The 25,104-nt window shown below is 40.7% G+C and overlaps 1 protein-coding gene across 1 annotated transcript in view; it reads right to left on the bottom strand.

Moving 5' to 3' along the window:
- The window catches only part of DNAH8 (dynein axonemal heavy chain 8), a 273,951-nt gene that overhangs the window by 207,510 nt on the left and 41,337 nt on the right, over positions 1 to 25,104 (bottom strand). The window contains exons 10-20 of the mRNA XM_081093926.1: positions 21,844 to 21,945; positions 21,259 to 21,405; positions 17,027 to 17,224; positions 14,727 to 14,803; positions 12,439 to 12,538; positions 11,719 to 11,838; positions 10,305 to 10,440; positions 5,438 to 5,625; positions 2,032 to 2,112; positions 1,520 to 1,636; positions 370 to 489 (exon numbers count right to left, since the gene is read on the bottom strand). Of these exons, the coding sequence (XP_080950052.1) occupies positions 370 to 489; positions 1,520 to 1,636; positions 2,032 to 2,112; positions 5,438 to 5,625; positions 10,305 to 10,440; positions 11,719 to 11,838; positions 12,439 to 12,538; positions 14,727 to 14,803; positions 17,027 to 17,224; positions 21,259 to 21,405; positions 21,844 to 21,945 (1,386 nt within the window). The remainder of the gene's footprint in view (positions 1 to 369; positions 490 to 1,519; positions 1,637 to 2,031; positions 2,113 to 5,437; positions 5,626 to 10,304; positions 10,441 to 11,718; positions 11,839 to 12,438; positions 12,539 to 14,726; positions 14,804 to 17,026; positions 17,225 to 21,258; positions 21,406 to 21,843; positions 21,946 to 25,104) is intronic.

The raw sequence follows: 25,104 nt of genomic DNA, 5'->3' as shown, positions 1-25,104 counted from the left end.
AAGAAGCAAAACCTGACGAAGTCTGAAGACTGACTGGACTTAGGAAAGGGAGCGAGGAAAGAGGCCTGCTGGCTCCTGGGTGTCTGGGTGGACCAAAAGGGAAGTCTGTGAGAACAGACAGAGGGACAAGAGCAGTGAGCCCCTGACAGAACCCCTCACAGGGCTGAGGACATTAGTAAAATAATGTCTAGGGCATGGCCATTGGTCTGAGCTGTTGGAGCCTTGTAAGCTTTTGGAGCTGAGGTTGTCCCCCCAAAAAAGCTAGGATATCTAAATACTTCTGACACAGGTTTCTACTCTTGGATTGTAAATTCACATTTCAGGTTTATGAGCGTCTCCATGATTAAAATATAACACATAAATGCATACCTCATTGAGCGTCAGCATATCTTCCACTTTGGTAGCACCACCTTCGGGCAGGGAAATTAACACAGTTTTGGCTATCTCCTTTAGAACTGTATCAATATGCATCTCACACAAGTCATTGATCTACCAACAAGAAGGAAAAAAATGTGGGAGAAAACTCTTCTTTCATCCAAAATGTACCTGAGTTATCATCTAATTGAGAGGGCTGTATCTGGAATCCTGCCTCCAGAGCCAAGCATAATTTGGTGGGAGTTTTAGATGTATATCCACAAAAAAGAGCTTGACCTGGAACTAAAGTTTTATTGAGCAGCAATGTGTACCATATGTACGATCGCTTTTAAAGCCTCATTCCAGCCCGTGAGCCATCGCTATTCCAGTTTTACAGCTAAAGAAACCAATGCTCAGAGCTGTAAAGTGATGGTGGGAGAAACACGCCGCTGGTGACGGGCAGAGGATCACACGCAGGTGTATCCGCCTCCCAAGCCTCTTGAGTGTTCACGGTACACCACACACTGCCACGCCAACAGATGAGCGTATCTAGAAAGAACTCCGATGCATACTTGCATAACCCGTGGACACAGATAATATGTGAGCTGAAGGCCAGGGGAGGGGGCAGGAGTGGGGAGGAGGTGGTCAATGACGAGGAAAAAGAGGTCATCTGTTAAATTTTCAACAATAAAGATAAATTTAAAAACTAATTTAAAAAAATAAAAGCGCCTGAGAGTTAATGATGACCCTTCCCCGCCCCCCCCCCCCTCCAAAAAAAAGTGTGCTTCTACCTAGCAAGCACAGCAGGAATCAACAGACAATAGCCAACTAGATGACTCCCTCGTTTAATTAATATCAGATGCATGGTTATTTAAGAACTCCCCTCTGCCATTTTCCACAGTCCACAGTTTTTTAAAACTAAGCTGTGGAAGTGAGCCATCATTTTAACATATTAAAGGCAAGGTCATTCAGAGACAAGAACAGGCAATCCTAAATGAAAAGGGCCAAAAGCAGTTAAAGAAACATAACGCATTAATTGTTTTTAGCTTAATGGATATCCTTTCAGTTAAAAGTCACACCTTTTAAAGGGGTTTCACAGGTAATCAAACCATTGCTCACAGTCAGAGTATTCACGTAGTAGTTTTTCCATATTTATCTATTTTACCTTCTTTAAAAGTTGATTGAACATATTCAAAACTGAGTCAACTTCTTGAAAGAAGCTTTCTAGTGTTAGAGATGACCATGTTAATATTGTGAGCCCTTGTCTCAACACGGATTCCACCTAGAAAAAAAAAGGGGGGGGGGGGGAGATGTTTCCATCATTAACAGAAGCATCTGCATTTATTTAAAAGGCTTTCTTTTATTACTTAGAAATATTTCCTTAATTATATTTCTCCTCCATTATACCTGACAAAAGTGACTTTTTGGTTTTTATTGATCATCTTTAGCTATCCAGGAAGCAATCATGGATTTTTAGAAAGTGCTAATTATGTAGATTTAGTTGCTTTGCAAAGGCAACAAAACGTAGACAAGAAACCATTGTGTAGGAATAATAGAGCTATAAAGTTGAACTAGAAAGACAGAGGGTCTAGGGAAGAACTGATGTTCTAAAACCCATTATCTATAGAACTGTAATCTTAAACAAGAAAATCAACATAAACCTTCAGTATTACCAACCTTCTTCATTTTGGGGGCCATCAGATTGACAAACACGGAGGGCACTTCCTGGCACAACTCGTCGTAATACTGCAGGAGATCCTGTTAAAAGTCCAAATGCACGTCTTACTTTAACTGATTTTACAACAATAGTCATATTTTGATTCAGACCAAGAAGGTTTCATGATACCTGTGTCCTCGAACCCTGCCAAGATGGAGGGTGCTCATTTAAAGTTATACTAGCTAATGTGCTTTCCCCCCACCTGTAAATTACCCGAGCATCCCCTGTAAACAGTGAGTCAATGGGTTTGCATTTTTCATGTTTAGGATTTAATTGTCTTTCTAGATTTATGCTATTTTAAAAAGCTTGGATAATTATCTTCTCATGATGTCTGCCGTTACACATTTCCCCCCTTTTTTTCCTTGTCCTCTGACATATTAAAGCATAGAGATCACTGATGCCACACTTGTTTTCTTGAATCAAAATCAATGTCCTACAATCAGAATTAATAAGCTTTTTATTTTCTTTTATATATCTTTTCAGAGATGAGCCATCACAACAATCGATTTTTGACTGTTTTGTAATTTACTGCACTGTGTGATGGGAGACGTGGATTTAAGTTAATCCTCCCCCAAAGTAATAATATTAAATTGTTTCAATGTGTACTTGATAGTTTCAAAGTTATTCATTTCTTTCCTGCTTTATTTTTTTTTTTTTACTTGCAGTTGAACTTTTATGTATACTTGACACTTGGCAAAGGACTTTGACTTTCGAAGTATCATTCAATACTAACTGAAACCTAAAAGATGCAATGCGAGTGATATGAACCTCAATTTAGAACAGCACTTTGACACTCAATTCTCCAAAGGCACAACTAGCCGATACAAAAGCCTAGGGCTTCTGATGCTGAAGCTAAAGTTTACATAATGCCAATGCTCCTTTGAGGGCTTTTTTTAAAAAAGATATATAGCAATTAAATACTATTTTGGCAAAAGCTAAAATTATTAAACTCTTAAAAGAAAGCATAGTTATAAATCTTCATGACCTTGGATTAGGCAAAGATTTCTTAGCTATAACACTAAAATCACAAGAGACAATAGAAAAAGTAATGACCTGATCTTCACCAAAATTAAAAATGTGTTTCAAAGGGACTATCAAGAAAATGAAAGGACAACCCTCAGGATAGGATAAAATATTTTCAAATCCTGTATCTGATAAGCTATTTGTACCTAGGCTATGTGAAGGATACTTACATCTCAGTAACAGAAAGGTAGATAACTCAATTAAAATATGAGCAAAGGATTTGAATAGATATTCCTTCAAAGATCTAGAAATGGACAATGTGCACACAAAAAGATGCTCATCACTAGTTATGAGAGAAATGCAAATCAAAACCACACTAACACACTGCTTTACATCCAAATGATGTTCAAATGAAAAGGACAGATAGTAACAGTTGTTGGCAAAGACATGGAGAAATTGAAACCCTCTCACAGTACTTGTGGAAATACAATAATGCAGCCTCTTTGAAAAAGTGTGTCAGTTATTCAAAAGATTAAACATGAGTTACCAAGTTACTGAAACCCAGCAATTTCACTCCTAGGTATCCCCCCTGGAGCAGCAACTTTCAACGGATGTGCCTCAAGAATTTTTAAAAGATGAAATACTGCCCTGGCAGGTTTTGCTCAGTAGCTAGAGCATCCGTCTGTGGACTGAAGGGTCCTGGTTCAATTCTGGTCAAGGGCACATGCCCAGGCTGTGGGCTCCATCCTCAGTAGGGGGCTCACAGGAGGCAGTGGGCAACCAATCCATGATTCTCTCTCATCATTGATGTTTCTCTCTCTCTCTCCCCTCTCCCTTCCTTTCTGAAATCAAGTGCTGGTGAAGATGTGGAGAAAAAGGAACCCTCGTGCACTGCTGGTAGGAATGCAGACTGGTACAGCCACTGTGGAGAACAGTATGGAGTTTCCTCAAAAAATTAAAAATGGAACTCCCATTTGACCCAGTAAACCCACTTCCTGGAATATTTCCCAAGAAATCAGAAACACCAATCAGAAAGGATATATGCACCCCTATGTTCATAGCAGCACAATTTATAATAGATAAGATTTGGAAACAGCCTAAGTGCCCATCAGCAGATGAGTAGATGAAAAAACAGTGGAACATCTACACAATGGAATACTACGCTGCTGTAGAAAAGAAGGAACTCTTACCATTTGCAACAGCATGGATGGACCTGGAGAGCATTATGCTAAGTGAAATAAGCCAGTCGAAGAAAGATAAATATCACATGATCTCACTCACTTGTCGAATATAATGAACAATAGAAACTGATGAACAAAAATAGATCCAGAGACAGAGAAGCATCAAACAGACCATCCAACCTCAGAGGGAAGGCAGAGGAGGAGGGGGGTTAAGAACAACCAAAGGACTTGTATGCATGCATATGGGCATGGCCCATGGACACAGACAGTTGTGGGGTGAGGGCATGTGCTGGGGGGGGGGGGGGACAGCCGGGGAGAGGTCAATGGGGGAAAAAGGAGACATATGTAATACTTTCAACAATAAAGAATTTAAATTTAAGAAAGAAAAAATAAAGAAAGAACGAGTGTTGGGGTGAATGTGGAGAAAAGGGAACCCTCATGCATTGTTGCTGGGAATGTAAATTAGTGTAGTCACTATGGAAAACAGTGTGGAAGTTGCTGAAAAATTAAAAATGCCATATGATCCAGCAATCCACTTCTGTGGAAATGAAATGTTAACTGCAGCATTAGTCACAGTAGCTAAGGTATGGAAATAAGGAGGATACCCTGCCGCTGGCGACAATATGGATGGACCTTGAGGCCTGATGCTGAGTGAAATAAGTCAGACACAGAAAGACAAATTCGGTATGGTATCACTTATATGTGGAATTAAAAAAAAAAAAAACTCACAAAAATGGAGAGTAGAAAAGTCGTTGCCAGGGCCTGGGGGGAGGGGGAAGTGGAGAAAGGTTGGTTGAAAGGGTACAAAGTTTCAGTTATAAGATAAATAAGGTCTGGGGAGCGACTATCTAACACTGCAACTATAGTTGATAACTCTGTGTTGTATAACTGAAATCTGCTTAGAGAGTAGAACTTAAATGTTCTCACATAAAAAAACCAAACCCATATACATATGTATATATGTAAGGTGCTGAATGTGTTAATTAACTAAATGGGAGGGATCTTTTCACAATGCATATGTATATCAAACCATCACATTGTACACTAAATATCTTACAATTTTTGTCAATTACACCTCAGTAAAGCTGAAAAATAAAAAGAATCAACATAGTAACAGATTTCCCCCTCAAAGCCATATCAGTACTATATAGTACTGCAATACTATATTCCTCCCCCGCCAAAAAACACTTCAAAACTAATTAGAAAATATAATTTATCTTACCTGCAAATGCAATTTATCTCCTTTCAACTTACTCTCCAGTTTTAGCATTCTCTTTGCCTGATCTGGTACCTCCAGCTTCATTTTTATCATGCATTTAGTTTCCCGAACAACTTCCAGAATTTTGGGATCAAAATTAACCATCAACTTCCCTGATTCTGGATGTCGCACAAAAAGTGTGGCTTGTAAAGCTACAAATAAACGATTTTTTTACTTTAGATATTTTGGATTTACTTCTTCTTCCAGCCCTATGTCACATGCCTATCTTCCCCACTGGACTATTGACTTTTTTTAAAAAAATCCCATATAATAAAAGCCTAATATCCTAAGTGTCCAACCGTTTGTTCGACCATTTGACCAGTCGCTATGACACACACTGACCACCAGTGGGCAGATGCTCAGACCAGTAGGTTAGCTTGCTGCTGGGGTCCGGCCAATCGGGACTGGGTGAGATGGGCTAGACATGCCCCAAGCCCTCCTGAGGTCCCTCCCTGGCCCCAGTCGTGCACTGGTGGGGTCCCTTGGCCTGGCCTGCACCCTCTCACAATCTGGGACCCCTTGGGGGATGTCAGAGATCTGGTTTTGGCCCAATCCCCACAAGCCAAGCTGAGGGACCCCACCAGTGCACAAATCCATGCACCGGGCCTCTAGTGTGTGTATGTATGTGTGTGTGTGTGTGTGTATGTGTGTGTATATATACATAAATATATATAATTATTGATTTCAAAGAGGAAGGGAGAGAGAGAGAGAAACATCAGTGATGAGAGAGAATCATTGATCAACTGCTTCCTGCAGGCCCTCCACTGGGGATCGAGCCCACAACCCGGGCATGTGCCCTGACCGGGAATCAAACCCTGACCTCCTGGTTCATAGGATGACACTCAACCACTGAGCCATGGGGGCCAGACTGGACTGCTGACTTCTTAAGGACAGAACAATAGCATTGAATATCCCAGTTTCTGACACACAGTAGGTGCTCAAGACATAGATAAATAAGTGCAGAGTGTCTATAAGGCCATAAAATCAGATCAAGAGAGGAAACTGGGCCAAGAATGGCTAGCCCTTGTACTATGAGCTGCAAAACTTTTCAGGGTGGGCCTAAGAAAGCTATAATACCATGTTAGATTATTTTCACAGATGGTGATTGAACCCCTAGGAGAGAACTGGAAGATGTGCACAACTATGAAAATATGACACGCCTCACAGATTTCCCAAACCTTTTTCCATGCCTAACCCCAAACTGGCTTCTTTAAGGAGGTTTATCTGCATGAAATCTCCATCCTGAATTTCTGACAACTAGGATCAATATCAGTAAGAAATATTTATTAAACACCATTGCACTGTGAACTCCTAGAATAAATACAGAGGGAGATTTTCTTACACTACATCTGAACTACTATTGAACATTATTAATATAAATAGGCATTTTCTGATATGCTTTTAATTATGAATCCCTAGGTTCATGCTGAGGAGCTTTAGATTATTTGTTATTATAGCATTAGAGGCCCAGTGCATGAATTCGTGCACCAGGGGGGTCCCTTGGCCTGGCCTGCGGGATCAGGCCGAAACTGGCATCCCCTGAGGGTTCCTGGATTGCAAGAGGGCACAGACCAGGCCGAGGGACCCCACCGGTGCACTATCAGGGCCGGGGAGGAACATGGGAGGTTGGCCAGCCAGGGAGGAACTGTGGGAGGGCTCTAGGCAGCCGTGGGCAAACTACGGCCCGCGGGCCAGATCGGCCCATTCAGCTGTTCTATCCGGCCTGCGGAGCCGAAAGAGCGGAGGGTTCTCTTGCTCTCCCCTCTGTTCCTTCACTAGCAGCAGTGTTAACATGGCAACATCGGGAAACACGGCCACTGCTCTTTCTTCTGAGTCCAGTTTAAGAACCCATTGTGACCCTCGAGTCAAAAAGTTTGCCCACCCCTGGCTCTAGGGCATGTCCGGCCCATCTCGCTCAGTCCCAATCAGCCAGACCCCAGCAGCAAAATAAATTACTGGTTGAAGCATCTGCCCCTGGTGGTCAGTGCACATCATAGCAACTGGTCAACTGGTTGACTGTCCCCTGGTGGTCAGTGGACGTCATAGTAAGCAGTTGAGCGGCCTTAGTATATCATTAGCATATTACGCTTTGACTGAACAGACGACCGGATAACCAGACACTTAGCACAACAGGCTTTTATTATATAGGATGATAAAAAATAATCACACACCTGTAGATAAGTATGTATGAGCTTGAATATATCTTATATTAACAAACACTACTAACTTGAGGATGCCCACTGTATCTTCCAAGCTTCATATTACTGTACCATATGTGGCTGCATCAAATATCTACTTAAATAGAAGGGTCTTTATATCTCTTTGAAGTTACTGGAGTTTTACTCATCCTATAAAATTAGTTTTAATGATCCTAGTTTCATGGAGATTTCAACTAAAAATTTTACCCAATTTATTTGAAATCTTTTAAAAATTGAACTAGAAATCATTTATCTTCCCAAGTTAAAGTCTAAATTAACCCTTGGACATTCATTTGATAAAATCTGTCTTCCTTAGGGCTGTACTGAGTTTCTGTGACAGGACAGAATGGGCAGCAAGACCACTAACAATGACAGCCTGGAAGCCCTCCCCAGGGCTGAGTGAACATTCCTTCCAGGTGGGTCATCAGTAGAGAAACATTACCGGGGTTGATACTAGGTCTCCAATTATTACCCCAAGTGCCTGTACAGTTAAATATCGTCACACCGCTGTATCAACAAGAAGCCTTTCAGAGCGATTCCTGCCCAGTAGCCTGTGTGCACATGAAAGGCAGATTTGAATCCTGGCCCTGCCACTTCCCAGCTGTGTGATCTTGGGGAAGTCAGTTAACGGTTTCTCAGTGCCCGGGTTTCCTCGTCTGTCAGATGAGGGCAATAATAGTTCCTCAAAGGGTTGCCATGAGGATTAAAGGCAGTTAGCTGTATATGTAAAGTACTTAGACAAAGCCTGGCACATGGTCAGCACTGTATAGATGTTAGCTATGACTGTTATTTAAAGGAGACAAAGATGAAACAGATAGAGTTTCCTTGGAATGTGTAGGGGAGATAAGATAGGTCTGTAAAGCAGTAAGTGTTCTGGGAAAGAATTGCAGACAGTGCATGGAGGGCTCGAGAGGAGGACATTACTTTCCGCTGGGAAGAATGAGGAAGGGCTGGATGGAACAGGTGACTATTGAACTTGATTTAGAACATGTGCAGATGAGAGGAAAGACCAGCAGGACAAAACAAAAAGTAGGGAAGTGCATCGTATTGCAGAAGCTAACTAGTACATGCTCCGTGTTTCAGTTGTTAAAAATTCTCTTTTGCCCTTTTCCATAGTGTGAAGTGTAAGCTTTCGTGTTGGTCCATTAGCAGGCTTTCATTGGGATCCATTCGCCCGCCATTCGCATATGGCCTGACAGAAGGCCTATTAAAGGTTTGGTTAAGGTGCCAGTTAGGGAAGACACCCTGCGGGGTTGGGGCCCCGTCTTCCAGGATGCCGGTGTGCACTGAATCAAGTACCCGCATATATGCTGTGTCCCCAACTGCTCAAGTAAATGGATCTGGAACCAAGAGACAGAAGTAGGAGTGGTCCTCTCACTCTCACTCCTGGTGACCCGCCCCCTGAAGTTGTGCTCCCTGTACCTGCAATTCTGTGCTCTGCTGAAGCGGAGATCCCAGGGTGGGAGGGAGAAAGCTTCCTACCAGGGGACACGGCCAGGGTTCCACCAGGTTACAGATAAGAGCTTAAGGTTAAGGTGGGACAAAGCATGGTCAACAGCTGAGCCCACACAATAATAACAACACCCCAGATCAGGGCTCCTCAAACTTTTTAAACAGGGGGCCAGTTCACTGTCCCTCAGACCATTGGAGGGCCGAACTATAGTTTAAAAAAAAACTATGAACAAATTCCTATGCACACTGCACATATCTTATTTTGAAGTAAAAAAACAAAACAGGAACAAATACAGTATTTGTATTTGCATGTGGCCCGCGGGCCGTAGTTTGAGGACCCCTGTCCCAGATGATGCCAGCGTGGGTGGGTGCTCGCTGAGAATCACCATCCTCTGCCTCACACTTAACTCTGCCCGGTGCCTGAGGATACTTGGACTCTCAGAGGTACTTGGACCAGCCCTAGTATTCTTTTTTTTTTTTTTAATATATTTTTTTAATGATTTCAGAGAGGCAGGGTGAGGGAGAGATAGAAACATCAATGATGAGATAGAATCATTGATTGGCTGCCTCCTGACATGCCTTACTAAGGATCAAGCCTGTGACCCGGGCATGCACCCTAACGGGGAATTGAACCGTGACCTCCTAGGTTCATAGGTCGATGCTCAACCACTGAGCAACACCGGCCAGGCAGGCCTAATACTCTTAATTTACTGGAGCTCAAAATTGAAGTTAAATTCAGTTATAGAAAAAGAAAGGAAGGAAGGGAGGGAACAAGAGAGGAGTGAGGAAGGGAAGGGTGAGAAGGAAGGAGGGAGAGAGGGAGGGAAGCTGCAATTCTCCACTGATTGGGACTGAGATTTGAATCTATGTCATGATAAAACTAAATATGAAAACTTTCCTAAATCCATGGAAAAATATCTATAAAGAGTCTTGATATTTACTTTTGAATACTTTTTTTTAGGAGGAAGTCCTAATCTAAGCAAATCAACTTTAAGGTCATGACGATTATTGCTCATAAAGATCAGAGTATTAATAACTATAAAGATATAAATAATTGTATCACCCCCAAATCTCAATGCAACCATCATAAGACTACATTAGAAGAGATGTAAAACTTCCCCAGAACCATGAACTCATCCAAAGTCCCCTCACACCCCTGGGGAGCGGAGCCGCGCACCCACCGTACTGTATCTGCGAGATCTCTCTGGTCCAGGCCGTGTGGTAGACCACCTCAAACTCCACCAGCACATAGGAAATCTTGTTATACTGACGAATGACAGCCTTACCTTCCGAACTTGACAAAATGTCCGAGTTTTTCTATTTTTTTTTTATGGGAAAGAGAAAGCTTTATGTTAAAAGACTGTTGCTCGTTTCATGCAAATCATAAAAAGCTGTTTGTCTTTAAAAGGGCATCAAATCATTGTGCTACCCATTCCGATTTTACCTCAGAGTAAAACAGGGATGAGGAAGGCTGCACAAGCTAGCCATGGAAGTAGGGACATTGTGGAGAAGGGGAAACTGGAGAAGGAAACAAAGGGTTTAAAAAGAAAGGGCTAGCCCTGCAGCCAGCCCCCGGCACCGAGAGACAGAAACATCAATGACGAGAGAGCACCATTGATCGGCTGCCTCCCTCCCACTTTTCTGGACGAGATGCGATGGACGGATCTCCCTTGAGGTGTGGATATCAGGACGAAGTCCTAAGTTCCAGCACCAAAAAACAGTAACCCAATATCCAAGAACACAACCAAATTTCTCTATGCAAATTACTGCAAGTTTTATGTTTTGATCCATATATGTCAAAAACAGTCAATCAGCAATGGAGTTCCATCCTGGCCCCTGTGTAAGCCCAGCGTTTCAATGTTTTTCAATATTGAGAACAGTTAAATAAGTGATAGTAGCCAAACACAAACAACAAAGGCTCAATATTTAATAACGTTTGAATTATGATGTTACTCTCAAGACTGTATTTTGGTAGCATTTTGTTCTGAATTTAGGCACTAGACACAAAACTAAGCCAACCACCTCCACTCTGTAGCTCTGGCTCTTTAAAAAACAAAGCAAAAAAAAAAAAAAAAACCACAAAAAAACCCCACAAACAAAACAAAGAGAAGACAAACTGGCAATTTCAGAATTCCAACAGGGCCTAAGAGGATCCTGGTGTTTTTCAGAAATCGAACACTCTTAAGGACACAGAGAATGAATGTCCTTCATGGTTCCCTGCTCTAGGTCTGTTTCTCATACAGGAAGAGACTGCACCTAGCCTCCCCTTTGCTAATATACAGAAGCAACCTCAGCACTTGGCCTGTTTTTTGTTTTCAAAACAATTTTTAAAGCCTTTATAAAGTGTCCTGTTTTATCAAAAGTCACAAAGTTTAAGATTTACCCTCTTAGAGATAACTGTAATGAAACGGGCTTATCTACCACACATGAAACAATTGGCTTAATGTCTCACAAGCATATTTATACACTAAATTTTCTTCACCAGTAAAATAATGAGCTCTAACTACTTTCTTGGACATAAATACGATGAGATCAAATATATTTCTTGTATTCAAAACCCCAGTCCACATACTGTAAATGTCAGCATTGGCTTACAAAGAAATAGTTGATGGGCTCGCTTATCCGGCGGTAGAGCTGCCTCACCCAAAGTATTTTTCCTGCTATTGGGGGCATGTTGCGAGCCAGAGGGGGGTCATCTTTTTGAGAATGATAAAGCTGTAATGAAAGAGCTGGTATTAATGTTTGAAATTCAATACGATGAAAAAGGCAAAAAATATATATAAAACTATACTTGTATTGATGCTTTGTCATTATTCCCATGTTTTATACCAAGGAGGTAGTCGTTAAAAATATAGAAACGCCCTTCAGAGATAATAACCTGAGATTCAGGAACTATGATGTTTAAAATATATGACACTTAATTATCTCTAACCCTTCTTTCCCATTACATGTATATATTTTTTTCTGCCTTTTATCTCCATTTTTAAAGAAGTATTCAAAAGAGGGAGCACATCACTACATTATACCTGTCATAATAGTCTCCAGAGCCCGTACTTCTATGGGCTTAATGGGCTTTCTGATGCACGCATGAATGCTGTCACGCAAAGGCAGTTCTTAAGAGCACAGGATGTAAGCCTGGCCTCCCAGTGACATCTCCGGTCAGCCCTTCCGGCACTGAGAAGGGACATCCGAGGGATTTCGCAGTGACAGGACTGCTCCCGAGTTGCTTAGCACAATATAACCACGACAAATACTTTCAGAATGCTTTTTCTTTTGTACTAAAGTGCCTGTCTTTATTATAAACACGATACTTGCCTTCTTAATAGCTTCGAGTTCAGCCACGTAACATTGAAGGATACGCTCTATTGTGTGATTTATTTCTAATTTAAGACAGGGAATGTTCAGCTTCTGGAATCTAAGAGTAATTGAAGGTGAAGAATTAAGAAGTAAATGGGAAAAATACTTGAGAATTGCTGCAGTCCTAAAAATCCATTCCTTTACTCATTTGACAAATATTCACATCAGGCCTCCTACATGTGCTAGGATACAGTGGAAACAAGACAAGTATGGTTCCAGACTTCTTGCAGTCTGTTATCTTATGGAAAAGGGAGCTATCGGTGAAGAGTTACATAAATAATTATTTAATTTACCAGGGTGCCAGGAATGCATATTAACAGGGAGCCCAGCCAAGTCTGGGAAGTCAAGAAAAACTTCCCTGAGGAAGTGACATTAAACTGAGATTGAAAAGGTGAGTGGGGGAGGGGGGCTTCATAAAGATGAAGGGGAGCACACTGACTATCCCTCTGCCAATATTGATGTCACATGATTCCAGATAGCCAGAATAATAATATTATAATAATGATTTTGTCAGCCAAATATCACTTTCACTTAGAGACCCAGTGATCCACAGGAAGGGCTAGAACCAGAAAGTTCTGATAATAAAGTGAATTAACACCAGTATATTATAGGTCAGCGGGGGTAGGGCAAAGACAGAAGGAAAGAGACAGAGAGAAATCACTAAGAAAGTAGAACCTGCCATCTGTCACGCGTTAAAACCACTTTATCTGTTTTGACTCTTATGATGGTCTCATAAGGTAAGGTCTCACTGATATTATCCATAGTTAGAGAGACGCGGAACTACAGCAAAGCTGGGCCCAAGCCCAGAACCACGGGCTGTCATGAGAAGGTTCCCAAAGGGTCCCTAACATGGTCATGAGCCCTTTCCGAGCTGGAAGCAAAGAGCCCCGAGTCCAGCTCGTCCCTCTCGTCCAGGCTTTCCTGCCCTTTTGGAGGTCACAGTTGCCAGGAACAGAGGGGCAGGAGCGGCAGGGGCACTCGGGAGGGAAAATGGGAGTTTGGAGATCTGCTACTCTTAATTGCACTTTTTTCTAAAAGTCCAAACAAAATCTTTTCAGCATGCAGAATTAAACATTATTGTTCCCTTTCCAATAACACCTATGAAACCAACCTCAAATATATTATATAGCTGGGGGAAAGACGCAAAATATTTCATTTTCTTATTGAAAGACTGTCTGCTACAAAAAAATTCAGTGAAAAATATATTTCAAATTTTTACCATTCTATTAAATGGTAACTGAAAGAGCAATGTTTATGAGTTCAAAAGTTTACCTAGAAGAAGAGAGAGAAGATGGTGGCCAAATCTTGCACCTCATCCCAGGGTCAGACTGGAAATAAAACTAAATTGGGGAACATTCACCCGTAATGACCAACTAAGGTCCAGCTGAGAAGGAGACACAGCAAACACCTGGAGACTGACAGGAAGGGGCTGACCCGCGTCCTCGGGCGCAGGCCCAGAGTGCAGAGGGATCCCTGGCTACAGGAGGGCTTTTCCCCGAGAAGATCAAGGCCTGGAACACAGGCTGGACTCTGCAGCCCAGAGTAACCGAGCTGGGAACAGTGACCCACATAACATCCAGCTGTGACAGGCAGCAGAGCTTCTGGCCACCAGGGAGACCAGAGCCGGTCGGAGAGAAAGCCTCACTCAGTTTGTTTTGGTTTTTAAAGATGTGGAAACAGCCCAAGAGTCCAAAGGTAGATGAGTGGATAAAAGAGCTGTGGTACATGACACAGTGGAACCCTATGCAGCTGTGAAAAGTAGCATCTCTTAACCTTTGGAGGTTAGGAAATGGAGGGGCCTAGAGAGTATTATGTAAGTGAAACAAGCCAGTCAGAGGAAGACAAATATCACGTGATCTCACTTCTATGTGAAATCTAATGAACAAAAGAATCTGCCTTAAAGACAAAGAAAGAATCTTGAATGGAAGCATGTAACAGACTGACGATTCTCAGAGGGAAGGGGGGTGTGAGTGGAAAGAGATTAACCAAAGAACTTATATGCATAACCCATGGACACAGACTATAGTACAATTAAGGCCCGGGGAGGGTGGGGATGGGAGTGGGGAGGAGGGAATCCTTAGCGGGGAATAGGGACATCTGTAATACTTTCAACAATAAAGATAAATTTAAAATCTTTTTTAAAAGTTTACCTAGAAGAGATTTCCAAGAACATCTTATTTGAAATTGTATTTTCAGATATAAAGTTATGCCAACTAGAAATTATACTGCTTAATGGATATAAATACCTTTGAAGCAGCTGAAGAGCCTGCTGAGAAGATAAGATTTTTCCAAAAGTACTGTTCATAAAGGCCTGTATTTGTACCTAAAATAAAATGTTGATATTTAATGATCTTGGCATTAAGAGATTAGTTTTGTTTAACAACATTTAATGATTTTCCTACAGAATCAATATAGCCTTCAACACCTACCATCTAAGCATCTAAAACTACATACACTGCCCAGTGCGATGGCCACTGGCACTCACTGCTTAGCAGTGAGATACGCTGTAAGTATAAAATATGCACTAGGTTTCAGAGACTTAGTACAAAAAAAGAATGCATAATATCTCAATGATTCTTATATTGATGATAAGTCAAAATGTTAATATTTTTAATATGTTGGGTTGAATAAAATATATTATTTTTTTAAATATATTTTTATTGATTTCAGAGAAGAAGGGAGAGGGAGAGAGACATAGAAACATCAATGATGAGAGAGAATCAACAATTGGCTGCCTCCTGCTTGAGCTCACAACCCAGCATGTGCCCTGACCAAGGATTGAATCATGACCTCCTTGTTCATAGGCTGACACTCAACCACCAGCCAGGCAAAATATCTTATTAAAGTAATTTTACCTGCTTCTTTTAACTATTATTCTTTTGGCTACTAGAAAAATTATAAATTACATATGTGGTTGTTTTGGGGAATTACTGACCTAGAGAATTTTTGAAAGGAGTGAGTGTCCCTTACCAAGCATATTTCTTTGGGATGTTATAATTTCTAAGCATATGGTAGAGCAATGTGATGACACTATAGACACCCAGAATCAACAGGTGTCACTGTCCAACATCACTGCTCCCAGAAACCTCTTTGCCATGCCAAGGAGAAACAAGAAGAAAATATCTTCTGAAATTCACACCATCCCAAACTCCTGGTACCAACGGAACTGAAACACTCTTTCTAAATTACTTTCACTTTCAGATTATATTGTTACTAGAGGCCCGATGCATAAAAATCATGCAAGAGTAGGCCTTCCTTCCCCCAGCTGCTGACACCAGTTTCCCTCTGGCACCCAGGACCCGGGCTTCCCTCACAGCCCCAGCTTTGTCCAGAAGGTCATCCGGAAGGACATCCAGTCTAATTAGCATATTACACTTTTATTATTATAGATGGTCTACTAACCTAAAACACGGTGTTAATCAAACATTGGGAAAGGAAGGTAAGTTAAAACACTGACACCTTTCTAAAATATTAAAAAGTTCATATGGCCTCTAAATATACTGGGAGCTAAAATTTATATCTAAGACCACATAGGAAAGCCTTTACAACATATAATCTTTATTAAAGAATCATAAAAATGATTTAGGCAATAAGTTTTTTTAAAAAGTCCAAATTCCCATTGCCATGAAGATATAACTCGCAAAGCATTTTAGACAAAAATCCCACCCTGCCTGACTAGCCAAACACTAAAATAACTCTAATATATTATAACATCAGAGTCTCACTTTCAAAAACTGAAAGGAAGTCTGTGCCAAAAAGAAAAACTGCTGCTAGAATTTTAGGATCTATCTTTTTATATTGCCCAGATTACATATAATATAGTTTTTTAAAAGAATATTTAATAAGAAAATATATTTTTTCTCACCTTCATGCCAAGAATTGCAGACTTGGGAAGTGGACAGAGTGTATTCTTGTCCCTCCCTGTGTCTCCCAGACATTGGGTAGCAAGCAGAGGGCCTTTCCATGGGGTTAACCTCAGTTAGTATGAGAGTAACTAAAGCCATGTAAGCCCAAAGGTAAGAGAGAAATATGGTACCAGACATTATTTTTAACGACCCTTCATCCGTCTGGTGCCCCAGCCGCTATGACAAACAGGACAAAGGCCTCTCAGAGCTGGCCTCTAGGATGCAGAGAGAATGTGGCCATAAAGTGCAAGGCCAAGGGGAGAGTGAGGCACCTTCCTAATCCGTCCTCACATCTTTTCTCACTAAAACAAAGAGCAAAAATGACGAACTTTTCCTCGGACTAAAAAATGACATTGGCTTCTTGACACAACAAAAATCGAAAACAAATTTTAATGTAAACTAAAAATGACCCCCAATTATAGTAGTCTTTGGGGCTTCTGGTTGGTTGTTGACTGACATCTTTTATTGATTACACCCCTTTTTTCACTTTAAAAAAGGCAGAAAATATTTTGTGGACTAGTTAAGAAATTAATCACACTAGCAAATATTTTTATCCATTTGCAAGAGTAACTTATAACAAATAGTAGATATATAAATTCCAATATTATTAATTACAAGTAAAAGTATGTATAATTACTTACCTCTAAAGCACTTATTTTTGACATGAAGTCTAAGAAATCTGTGTCAAACTCTGTCCTTCTTGGATCCAGAATGTCGTATTGCTTTTTCTTAACCCCGTGATATATATTTTTGAATTTTATTGCCATTATATCTATTCCTTCTATGGTAGAATGACTCAAGGCTGAGAATGTTTGCACAATAGTTATCATTTCTGTAATCTTAAAAAGAGAAGTGTTATTTTATTTTTAAAATGGGATAGTTGCTGAAACCGGTTTGGCTCAGTGGATAGAGCGTCGGCCTGCGGACTGAAAGGTCCCAGGTTCGATTCCGGTCAAGGGCATGTACCTTGGTTGCAGGCACATCCCCAGTAGGAGATGTGCAGGAGGCGGCTGATCGATGTTTCTCTCTCATCGATGATTCTAACTATCTCTCTCCCTTCCTCTCTGTAAAAAATCAATAAAATATATTTAAAAAATAAATAAAATGGGATAGTAGCACCTTTCCCTGGAGTAAACTCTTAAGGAATCATTGATTAAGAAGCAGACCAAGAAACAGGCCCTAGGATCATTTAGCTAAAACCAACCAGAGTAGATAAAATAGATGGTAAATCCCTGTCACTAATCAGTACTATTCTTCAACTATTTAAATCGATGATGTTCGAGCATATCTTGGAATTTGATCATACTAGTATTATATTTCAAAAGGAGGGGGAAATAAATTTCAGTAAAAGCCCTTGCAGATGTCTAAATAATTTCATTCTTTTATTCTTGAGAATTTTCTGAAAATTATTTCACTGGATTCAGAAGCTGTACCATTCTTCTTGCCCCTGCCCTCACTGTAGTTCTGACATGTAGTTCTGACATGTAGCACCAGCAGAAATCCGCATCTGTTTTCCTTTCCCCTGCATTCAGGTAGAGGGAAGGCCCAAGAAGACTGAAGAATGACTGTAGTCACTTCTGACCCCAGAAGAGCCCCAGGAGATCGTCAAAATGGACTTTATTGCAGAAATGGCTGCCTCCATCTCAATGTACCAACACCACTTACTTCACCGAAAAAAAAAAAAAAAAAAAACACCTTTCACGTTCACAGGCTACTCAGTTCCTTAATCTTCATTCGTGATTCCCTGTTCTGATTCCTGCTTTGGAGAACAATGCTCAAAGTTCTCCAGGTTTGCTTCCTGTTTGGCCCTTGAGCAAAGCTTCCCTTTGTCCAACGCCCAGACAGAAACCAAACCTGTTCTCAGGAGAGTCCTCCACAGACTACACACGGTGGAGACAACACAGAACCAGAAGTCAAAGTCCCTGCGCATGCCAATCCAAAGGGACCACTTCCTGAACAACTGTCACTCTTGGGTCACTGTTTCTGTACATTTCCAAAACGACTGCCACCCTAGAAGCCAGGCCAAGCCTGGAGTACACATGGACTACCTGGAATTCACAGCACGCTATGTACACCCTATATAAAATGAGAAATAGTTGGGCTTCCTACTAATACATACCCTCCACTCACCTTAACAAAAAACTAAAGGAAAAAAAAAACTTTAAAAGGCAAATTGGAGAACGAAACTACCCACTTGCTCTGTTATTCTATCCTAAGACTCTGATCTTTATCCCTTACCTTACCACCTGACCCCCATGGCCAGAGACAGGGACAAAATCCCTGTCATGAACATGTCCTCTGTTTTGTCCATCTGTGGATAATGGGTGGTCAAGAGACAGGGACAGCAGTCGGTCCCAACTTAGCCAGTGGGCCCCCCCACCCCATACACACAGCAACAATATAAAAGCCAGTCATGGTCAGCCAACATGACCCTCCTCCTGCTCGTTTGTTCTGACCTTGGCTTTTTTACCAGCTTTCTCTTTATCAAGTTTTGACCCCTCAGTATTGAAAGCCAATTTATAATTCCTCCTCTGCTCACCAATCTTGGCATCCTCTCTAGTTCTCAACTTGCTATGATTCCCTCATCTCAGTGTCACCAGGAGTAAAGACTCTACCCACCTCTACCTCTAGTTCCTTAACTCTCCCCTGAGCAATACCAGCTTCCCACTTCTTCTCTTCTCTCCCACAAATGTCCAGGGTGAGAAGAAAACAAAACTAAACTCTAAAATCAATACAAACTTAAAACATATCTTCAGGTGAGGATTAAATAAGAAAAAGAAGAAACTGAAATGACAATCCACAGGATGGGAGAAGATATTGGCAAATCATATATAAGAGACTTATACCCAGAACTCTTGTAACTCAACAATAAAAATACAAAAATAATTAATTATAAAATGTGTAAAAAAATTGAATAGAAATTTCTCCAAAAAAGAACTACAAATGAACATTGAGCACTTGAAATTATGTTCAACATCATTAGTCATCAGAGAAATGCAAATGAAAGCCACAAGAAGACACCACTTCACACCCAATAGGATGGCTAAATTTAAAATGACAGATAATAACAAGAGCTAACAAGGATGTGGAGAAATTGGAACTCCCTTAAGTTGCTTATGAAAATGTGAAATGATGCAGCTTGCTTGAAGAACAAGTTGGCAGCTCCTCAGAAAGTTAAACATGGCAATGCCACATGACACAGCAATTCCATTCCTATGCATATATTCCAGAGGAATAACAACATAAGTCCATACAAAAATATGTACACAAATGTTCATAGCAGCACTGTTCATAATAGCCAAAAAGTGGAAACAACCTAAATATCCATCAACTAATGAATAGATAAATAGAATGTGGTATATCCATACATGGGATATTATTCAGCAATAAAAAGGAATGCTAAAACAGATGAACCTTGAAACGTTATGCTAAATGAAAGAAGTCAGTCACAAAAGAACACATCAGAAGAACAGGTAAATCTATAGAAACAGAAATATTAATGGTGGAAGGGGGAAAGGAGTGTGGCTGCTGATGGGATTTTTTCAGTGGGAATGAAAATGTTCTAAAATTAGATTGTAGAAATGGTTGCATAATTGTGAATGTATGAGAAAATGCTGACTTAAACACCTTAATGGGTGAATTGTATGGTGTATGAATTATCCTATATAGTAAAACCCTAATATGCAAATTGACCAAACGGTGGAATGACCAGCAGAACAACCAGTCGCTATGACGCGCACTGACCAACGCAGGAGCTGTCCCCTGGTGGTCAGTGTGCTCCCACAGGGGGAGCAACACTCAGCCAGAAGCTGGGCTCATGGCTGGCGAGCGCAGTGGCGGTGGTAGGAGCTTCTCCCTCCTCCACTGCAGGTGGGTGGTAAAGGAGCAAGGCGTCCCAGACTTTGAGAACCCCAGACTGCCAGATGGATGTCTGACTGCTGGCTTAGGCCCGAACATTCTCCTAGGGCTCCTGGACTGCGAGAGGGTGCAAGCTGGGCTGAGTAACTCCCCCAGTGCAGGAATTCATGCACTGGTCCTCTAGTAGATCCATAAAGCTATTAAAGGAACAAACAAAACAGCCCCATAGAAGTATGTATGGGGCTTGTTTCTCTTCATCACTCATACTTTCCTATCTTAACTGTGTCAGGGGTTACAAATGAAAAATGGGCTCTGGACATGTCCAGAAAATGCCCTTCAACCTATGTAATGCCTCAGCAACTTCCAACAAACGATGAACAGGATTCTAAATATTACCAGGACCTAAAAAGTTGGCAAGGTGCTGGGGGACTGGAGTAGATCATACCTAAATGATATATCTTTGTAGACTTTTCAAAGGCTAACTCCAACAAGCCTCTGAATGGACAGCCTATATACCCAGAAAACAGTATCACTCCTCCTAGCCAGTCTTAGCAAATGAATCAGAGGCGCAGAAGTTTCTAACCCATGTATGCCCAGTAAAGACATCACCCACACCATGTCTGTGGATACACCCTGTACACTGGCCTAGAAAGAGAAGGTGCCCACACACCCCGATACGACATGACCACCGGGTTCTGACAGGTTATTGCAGGCATTTTATCTCACACGTCCTCTTGCCTAACACAATGGTGAAGAGCAGAGGATTTTGAATTCAAGCTCCCTGGGTGGAGGCAGACTTGGAGAAAAGTGAAAGTTTGCCATAGCTTTTGTGTATCTGGCAGAAGACACTAATCAGGAATAAAAAATAAGATATAATAAAATGCAGTAAGTAATATGAGTGGTACCAACAGTGAGACGAGCAATCTGGAACAATAATTCTCACAGTGCTACGTAAAGTACCACATAACCAGAGAGGTGTGTTTGGGGGTGGATGCTATGGCTGCACAATGCTTACCTTTTCCAGTCTTTTGCAGAAAGCTTCGAATTTTCCAAATATATACATTTCTGAAACCTCAAAAGACTTTTCCCCTGAGGATTCTAAAATCAGTTTCCTTGTTTTGTGAAAAGATGTTTGATATTCCTTAAATAAGAAAATGCAATCCTGTGGAAAAATTAAAAGAAGGGGCAGAAAGGGTGGTGAGACATTTGTTCAGGAGTCAAAAATTCAAAAATTCTACTCTCACACAGAGCTGATCACATCAGCCACTCAACAGGGACTATTGCTGTTAACATTAAAAATTCAAATTCACATTATTGCCTGGCTCGCATGGCTCAGTGGTTGAGCATCGACCTATGAACCAGGAGATCATGGTTTGATTCCCCAGGTTGCAGGCTCAATCCCCAGTAGGGGGGCATGCAGGAGGCAGCGATCAATGATTCTCTCTATCTCTCTCTCAGACTACTTTGTTCAATGTTTTATAAAAATTAACATGCTTTGTGCATTAATAAAGTAAACAAAATTGGGCCAAATGGTGAAAGCTTTACTTTATGAAAATAAAAATACGTACAAAATAAAATAAATAAAAATACATATACAAACCTGAATTTTCTTTAGTACAAGGGGTGTTTCCTGATCCCATACATGGTTAATTCCTCCATCAGTAATATAGGCTTTAGATGCTGTCACCATTTGATTTGTTACCTAAAATAAATATTAGTCCAAAATAACTGTACAGAAGTAAATTTTTTTTCATTTTTAAAATCACAAGCATAAAAATGATAAATAGTAAACTTATGTAGTGAAATACAGTATATAAAAACAAAGAAATGTACATTCCAGTAAAAAAAAAAAAAAAAGTCACGTTTACCTACAACATTTAAGTCAATGTAATTGGGGCTATAAATTTCAAAATCTACTATATTTTCCACTTGTCTATTTCTGCACTAATTAGGACTTGATCTAGTCTAAGTGTGATTCTTCACCATCCTTCAACATGCAAACCATATCCCCCCAAATACTGAAAAAAGTCAAGATATCTATTTAAATATTCCAGAGATCAAGATGGCAGACTGGCACACAGAAATGTTGGAGAATTCTTAAAATATGGAAAGAATATGGGATCAAATCTATAAGAAGAAAAAAGGTTAGAGAAAACCAGAACCCAGTTCTGGAGAAGGTTATTGTGAAGGTGAAACAATATGGGAACTTTTCAAGATGGTAGATGTCGTGAGGGGCCTTTGGTTGTAACCCTGCACACTGAATTTGGAGCAACTTATGCAACAGGCAAAGGGACACATGCTGAAAGGACAAAGCTGTAGATGTGAACCACAGTCTTGGAGAGGTGTGGTCGTGCCAGGTAGCTACTGCACAGCAGGAGGACATATCAGAGAAAATATTATTCATACTTCCCTCCCCAACAAGAAACAGAACAGGAAGGCAAATTAGAAGCCTCAAATTTAAAGACGGCCAGACAACCAAGAATTGTCAAGCAATTAAAGAATACAAACTTGGTAACAGAAGCAGTAAACTCAACAAAGATAGGAAATACAGAAGAAATATATGTACAATCTTTTAAAATCTCTTTTATTAACCAAATCTGTATATATAAAAGCCTAAGCGACCATTATGACCGAACGACCAGAACTACTGGAACAACCGGAACAACCAGAACGACTGGAACAACCAGTCCACCAGTTGCCATGATGCGCACTGACCACCAGGGGACACTCAACACAGGAGCTGCCCCTGGTGGTCAGTGCACTCCCACAGCCAGCCTCCCGTGGTTCCTCCCCCCTCCTAGCGCCCCCAACAGGCCCCAATGAAGGGGCTGCCAGCCAACCTCCCGAGGTCCTTCTCCCTGGCCGGCTCCCCAGTAGGCCTTGATCACGGGCCAGGCCGAGGGGCCCCACCCATGCACAAATTCGTGCACTGGGCCTCTAGTTAATTCATAAGAAAGAAATGAGAGGATTTTACAATTAGAAAACTTGGAAATTGAAATTTTTATTGTCAAAAATTTTTTAAATCTATTGATGAATTGGCCAGCATTTGGGGCAGAAATTAAGAACACATGAGTGAGCTGAAAGGTCAAAAGACAAAGATAGACACACAAAAAAAAAAATAGTTAAGGGAAATGGAAGTTGGATTCAAAGGGTGAGAATAAAATGAACAAGTGGGTAAGAAATAATCAAAGACAAAAGAGGTAATTTCCCAGGAAAAGGAGAGACAAAAATCTTTGGATTGAAACAACCCAGCAACTATAGAACACAATAAATATAAAAAGAACCACATCACTTTGACATTTTAGAAGTTCAAGGATAAAGAAAAAAATCCTAACAGCTTCCTGAGAGAATAAAACATGATTCCTACAAAGGAAAAACAATCAGATTAGCATCAAATTTCTCATCAACAATACTGTGTATTAGATAGAAATATCCTCAAAGTTCCAGAAGAAAATACATTGAACTTAGGATTCCAGTGAAACTAGTATTTGAGTGGGAGGACAAAATGAAGGTATTTTCAGACATGTGGGAATTCAAGAGGTTCACTACACACAGAAAAGAAAGAGAAAAGAACCACCTGACAATTTTTCTTTGGCAAAAGAAGTAATGAATCATTTTGGTCTGACAGCTCAGATGGTTAGATCATTGTCCCAGTACACCAAGGTTGTGGGCTCGATCCCTGATCAGGGCACATACAAGAAGCAACCAATGAATACATAAATAAATGGAACAACAAATAGATATTTCTCTCTCTCTCTCCCTCCCTCTCTCTTTCCCTCTCTCTCTCCTTATCTCTCTCTTTCTCCCTCTAAAAAATCAACAAATTAAAAAAAAGAAGTAATGAATCCACAATGGAAGAAAATGTGGAAATCACAAAACAGAGACAATCAAAGAAACTAACACTACTTAGGTTTTAGTCTGAAAACTTGATGATTTATAATGTCGAAAAAATATTAATAATAATATGGAACTAGAGATCTCAATATGGAACATAAACAGCATGAAGGAGAGAAAGAAGTAACAGGGAAGAATACCAAGGTTCTTGCCTTGTTGAGAACATAATGATTAAATCTATCCTTTGTGGGGGGAAGGAGTGTTAAAAGTTGAGATGTGAATGTTACTTATATTCTGCTTGAATCATTTACAAAGAAATTCTATTCATATGTTTCTTGGGCAATTTTTCAAATCATTTAAAATAATTAACCATAAGGCATTACAAGAGAGATTTTACACAAACTACAGTGCCGGTGGGGTAGCTAAAGAAACATTGTTAATAGTGGACAGAAACCTTAGCTCTTGAGCAAAACTACTGTGCTTGGAAAGGATAAATATGGTCACCATCTAAATTTAAACAAAAAGATGGCGGCATAGGTAAACACCGGAGATTGCTGCCTTGCACAACCACTTCAAAAATACAACTAAAGCCGAAACCGGTTTGGCTCAGTGGATAGAGCGTCGGCCTGCGGACTGCAAGGTCCCAGGTTCGATTCCGGTCAAGGGCATGTACCTGGGTTGCGGGCACATCCCCAGTAGGAAATGTGCAGGAGGCAGCTGATCGATGTTTCTCTCTCATCGATGTTTCTAACTCTCTATCTCTCTCCCTTTCTCTCTGTAAAAAATCAATAAAATATATTTTTTTAAAAAATACAACTAAAAGACAGAACGGACATCATCCAGAACCACAGGAAGGCTGGCTGAGTGGAAATTCTACAACTAAAAGGAAAGAGAAAAGCATACCAAGAATCAGAGGAGGCGCAGTACAGAAGTAAAATAATAAGGTGCGGAGTGCATGTGGAGTGGGCTGGCGGCTGAGGGTGTGGTTGTCGTTTTCAATTGGGAGGGAGTCTCAGGCTCTAAGCTC

This window comes from Myotis nattereri, assembly GCF_964212035.1.
Source record: "Myotis nattereri genome assembly, chromosome: 6".
NCBI lineage: Eukaryota > Metazoa > Chordata > Mammalia > Chiroptera > Vespertilionidae > Myotis > Myotis nattereri.
This window is presented reverse-complemented; position numbering and strand designations above follow the sequence as displayed.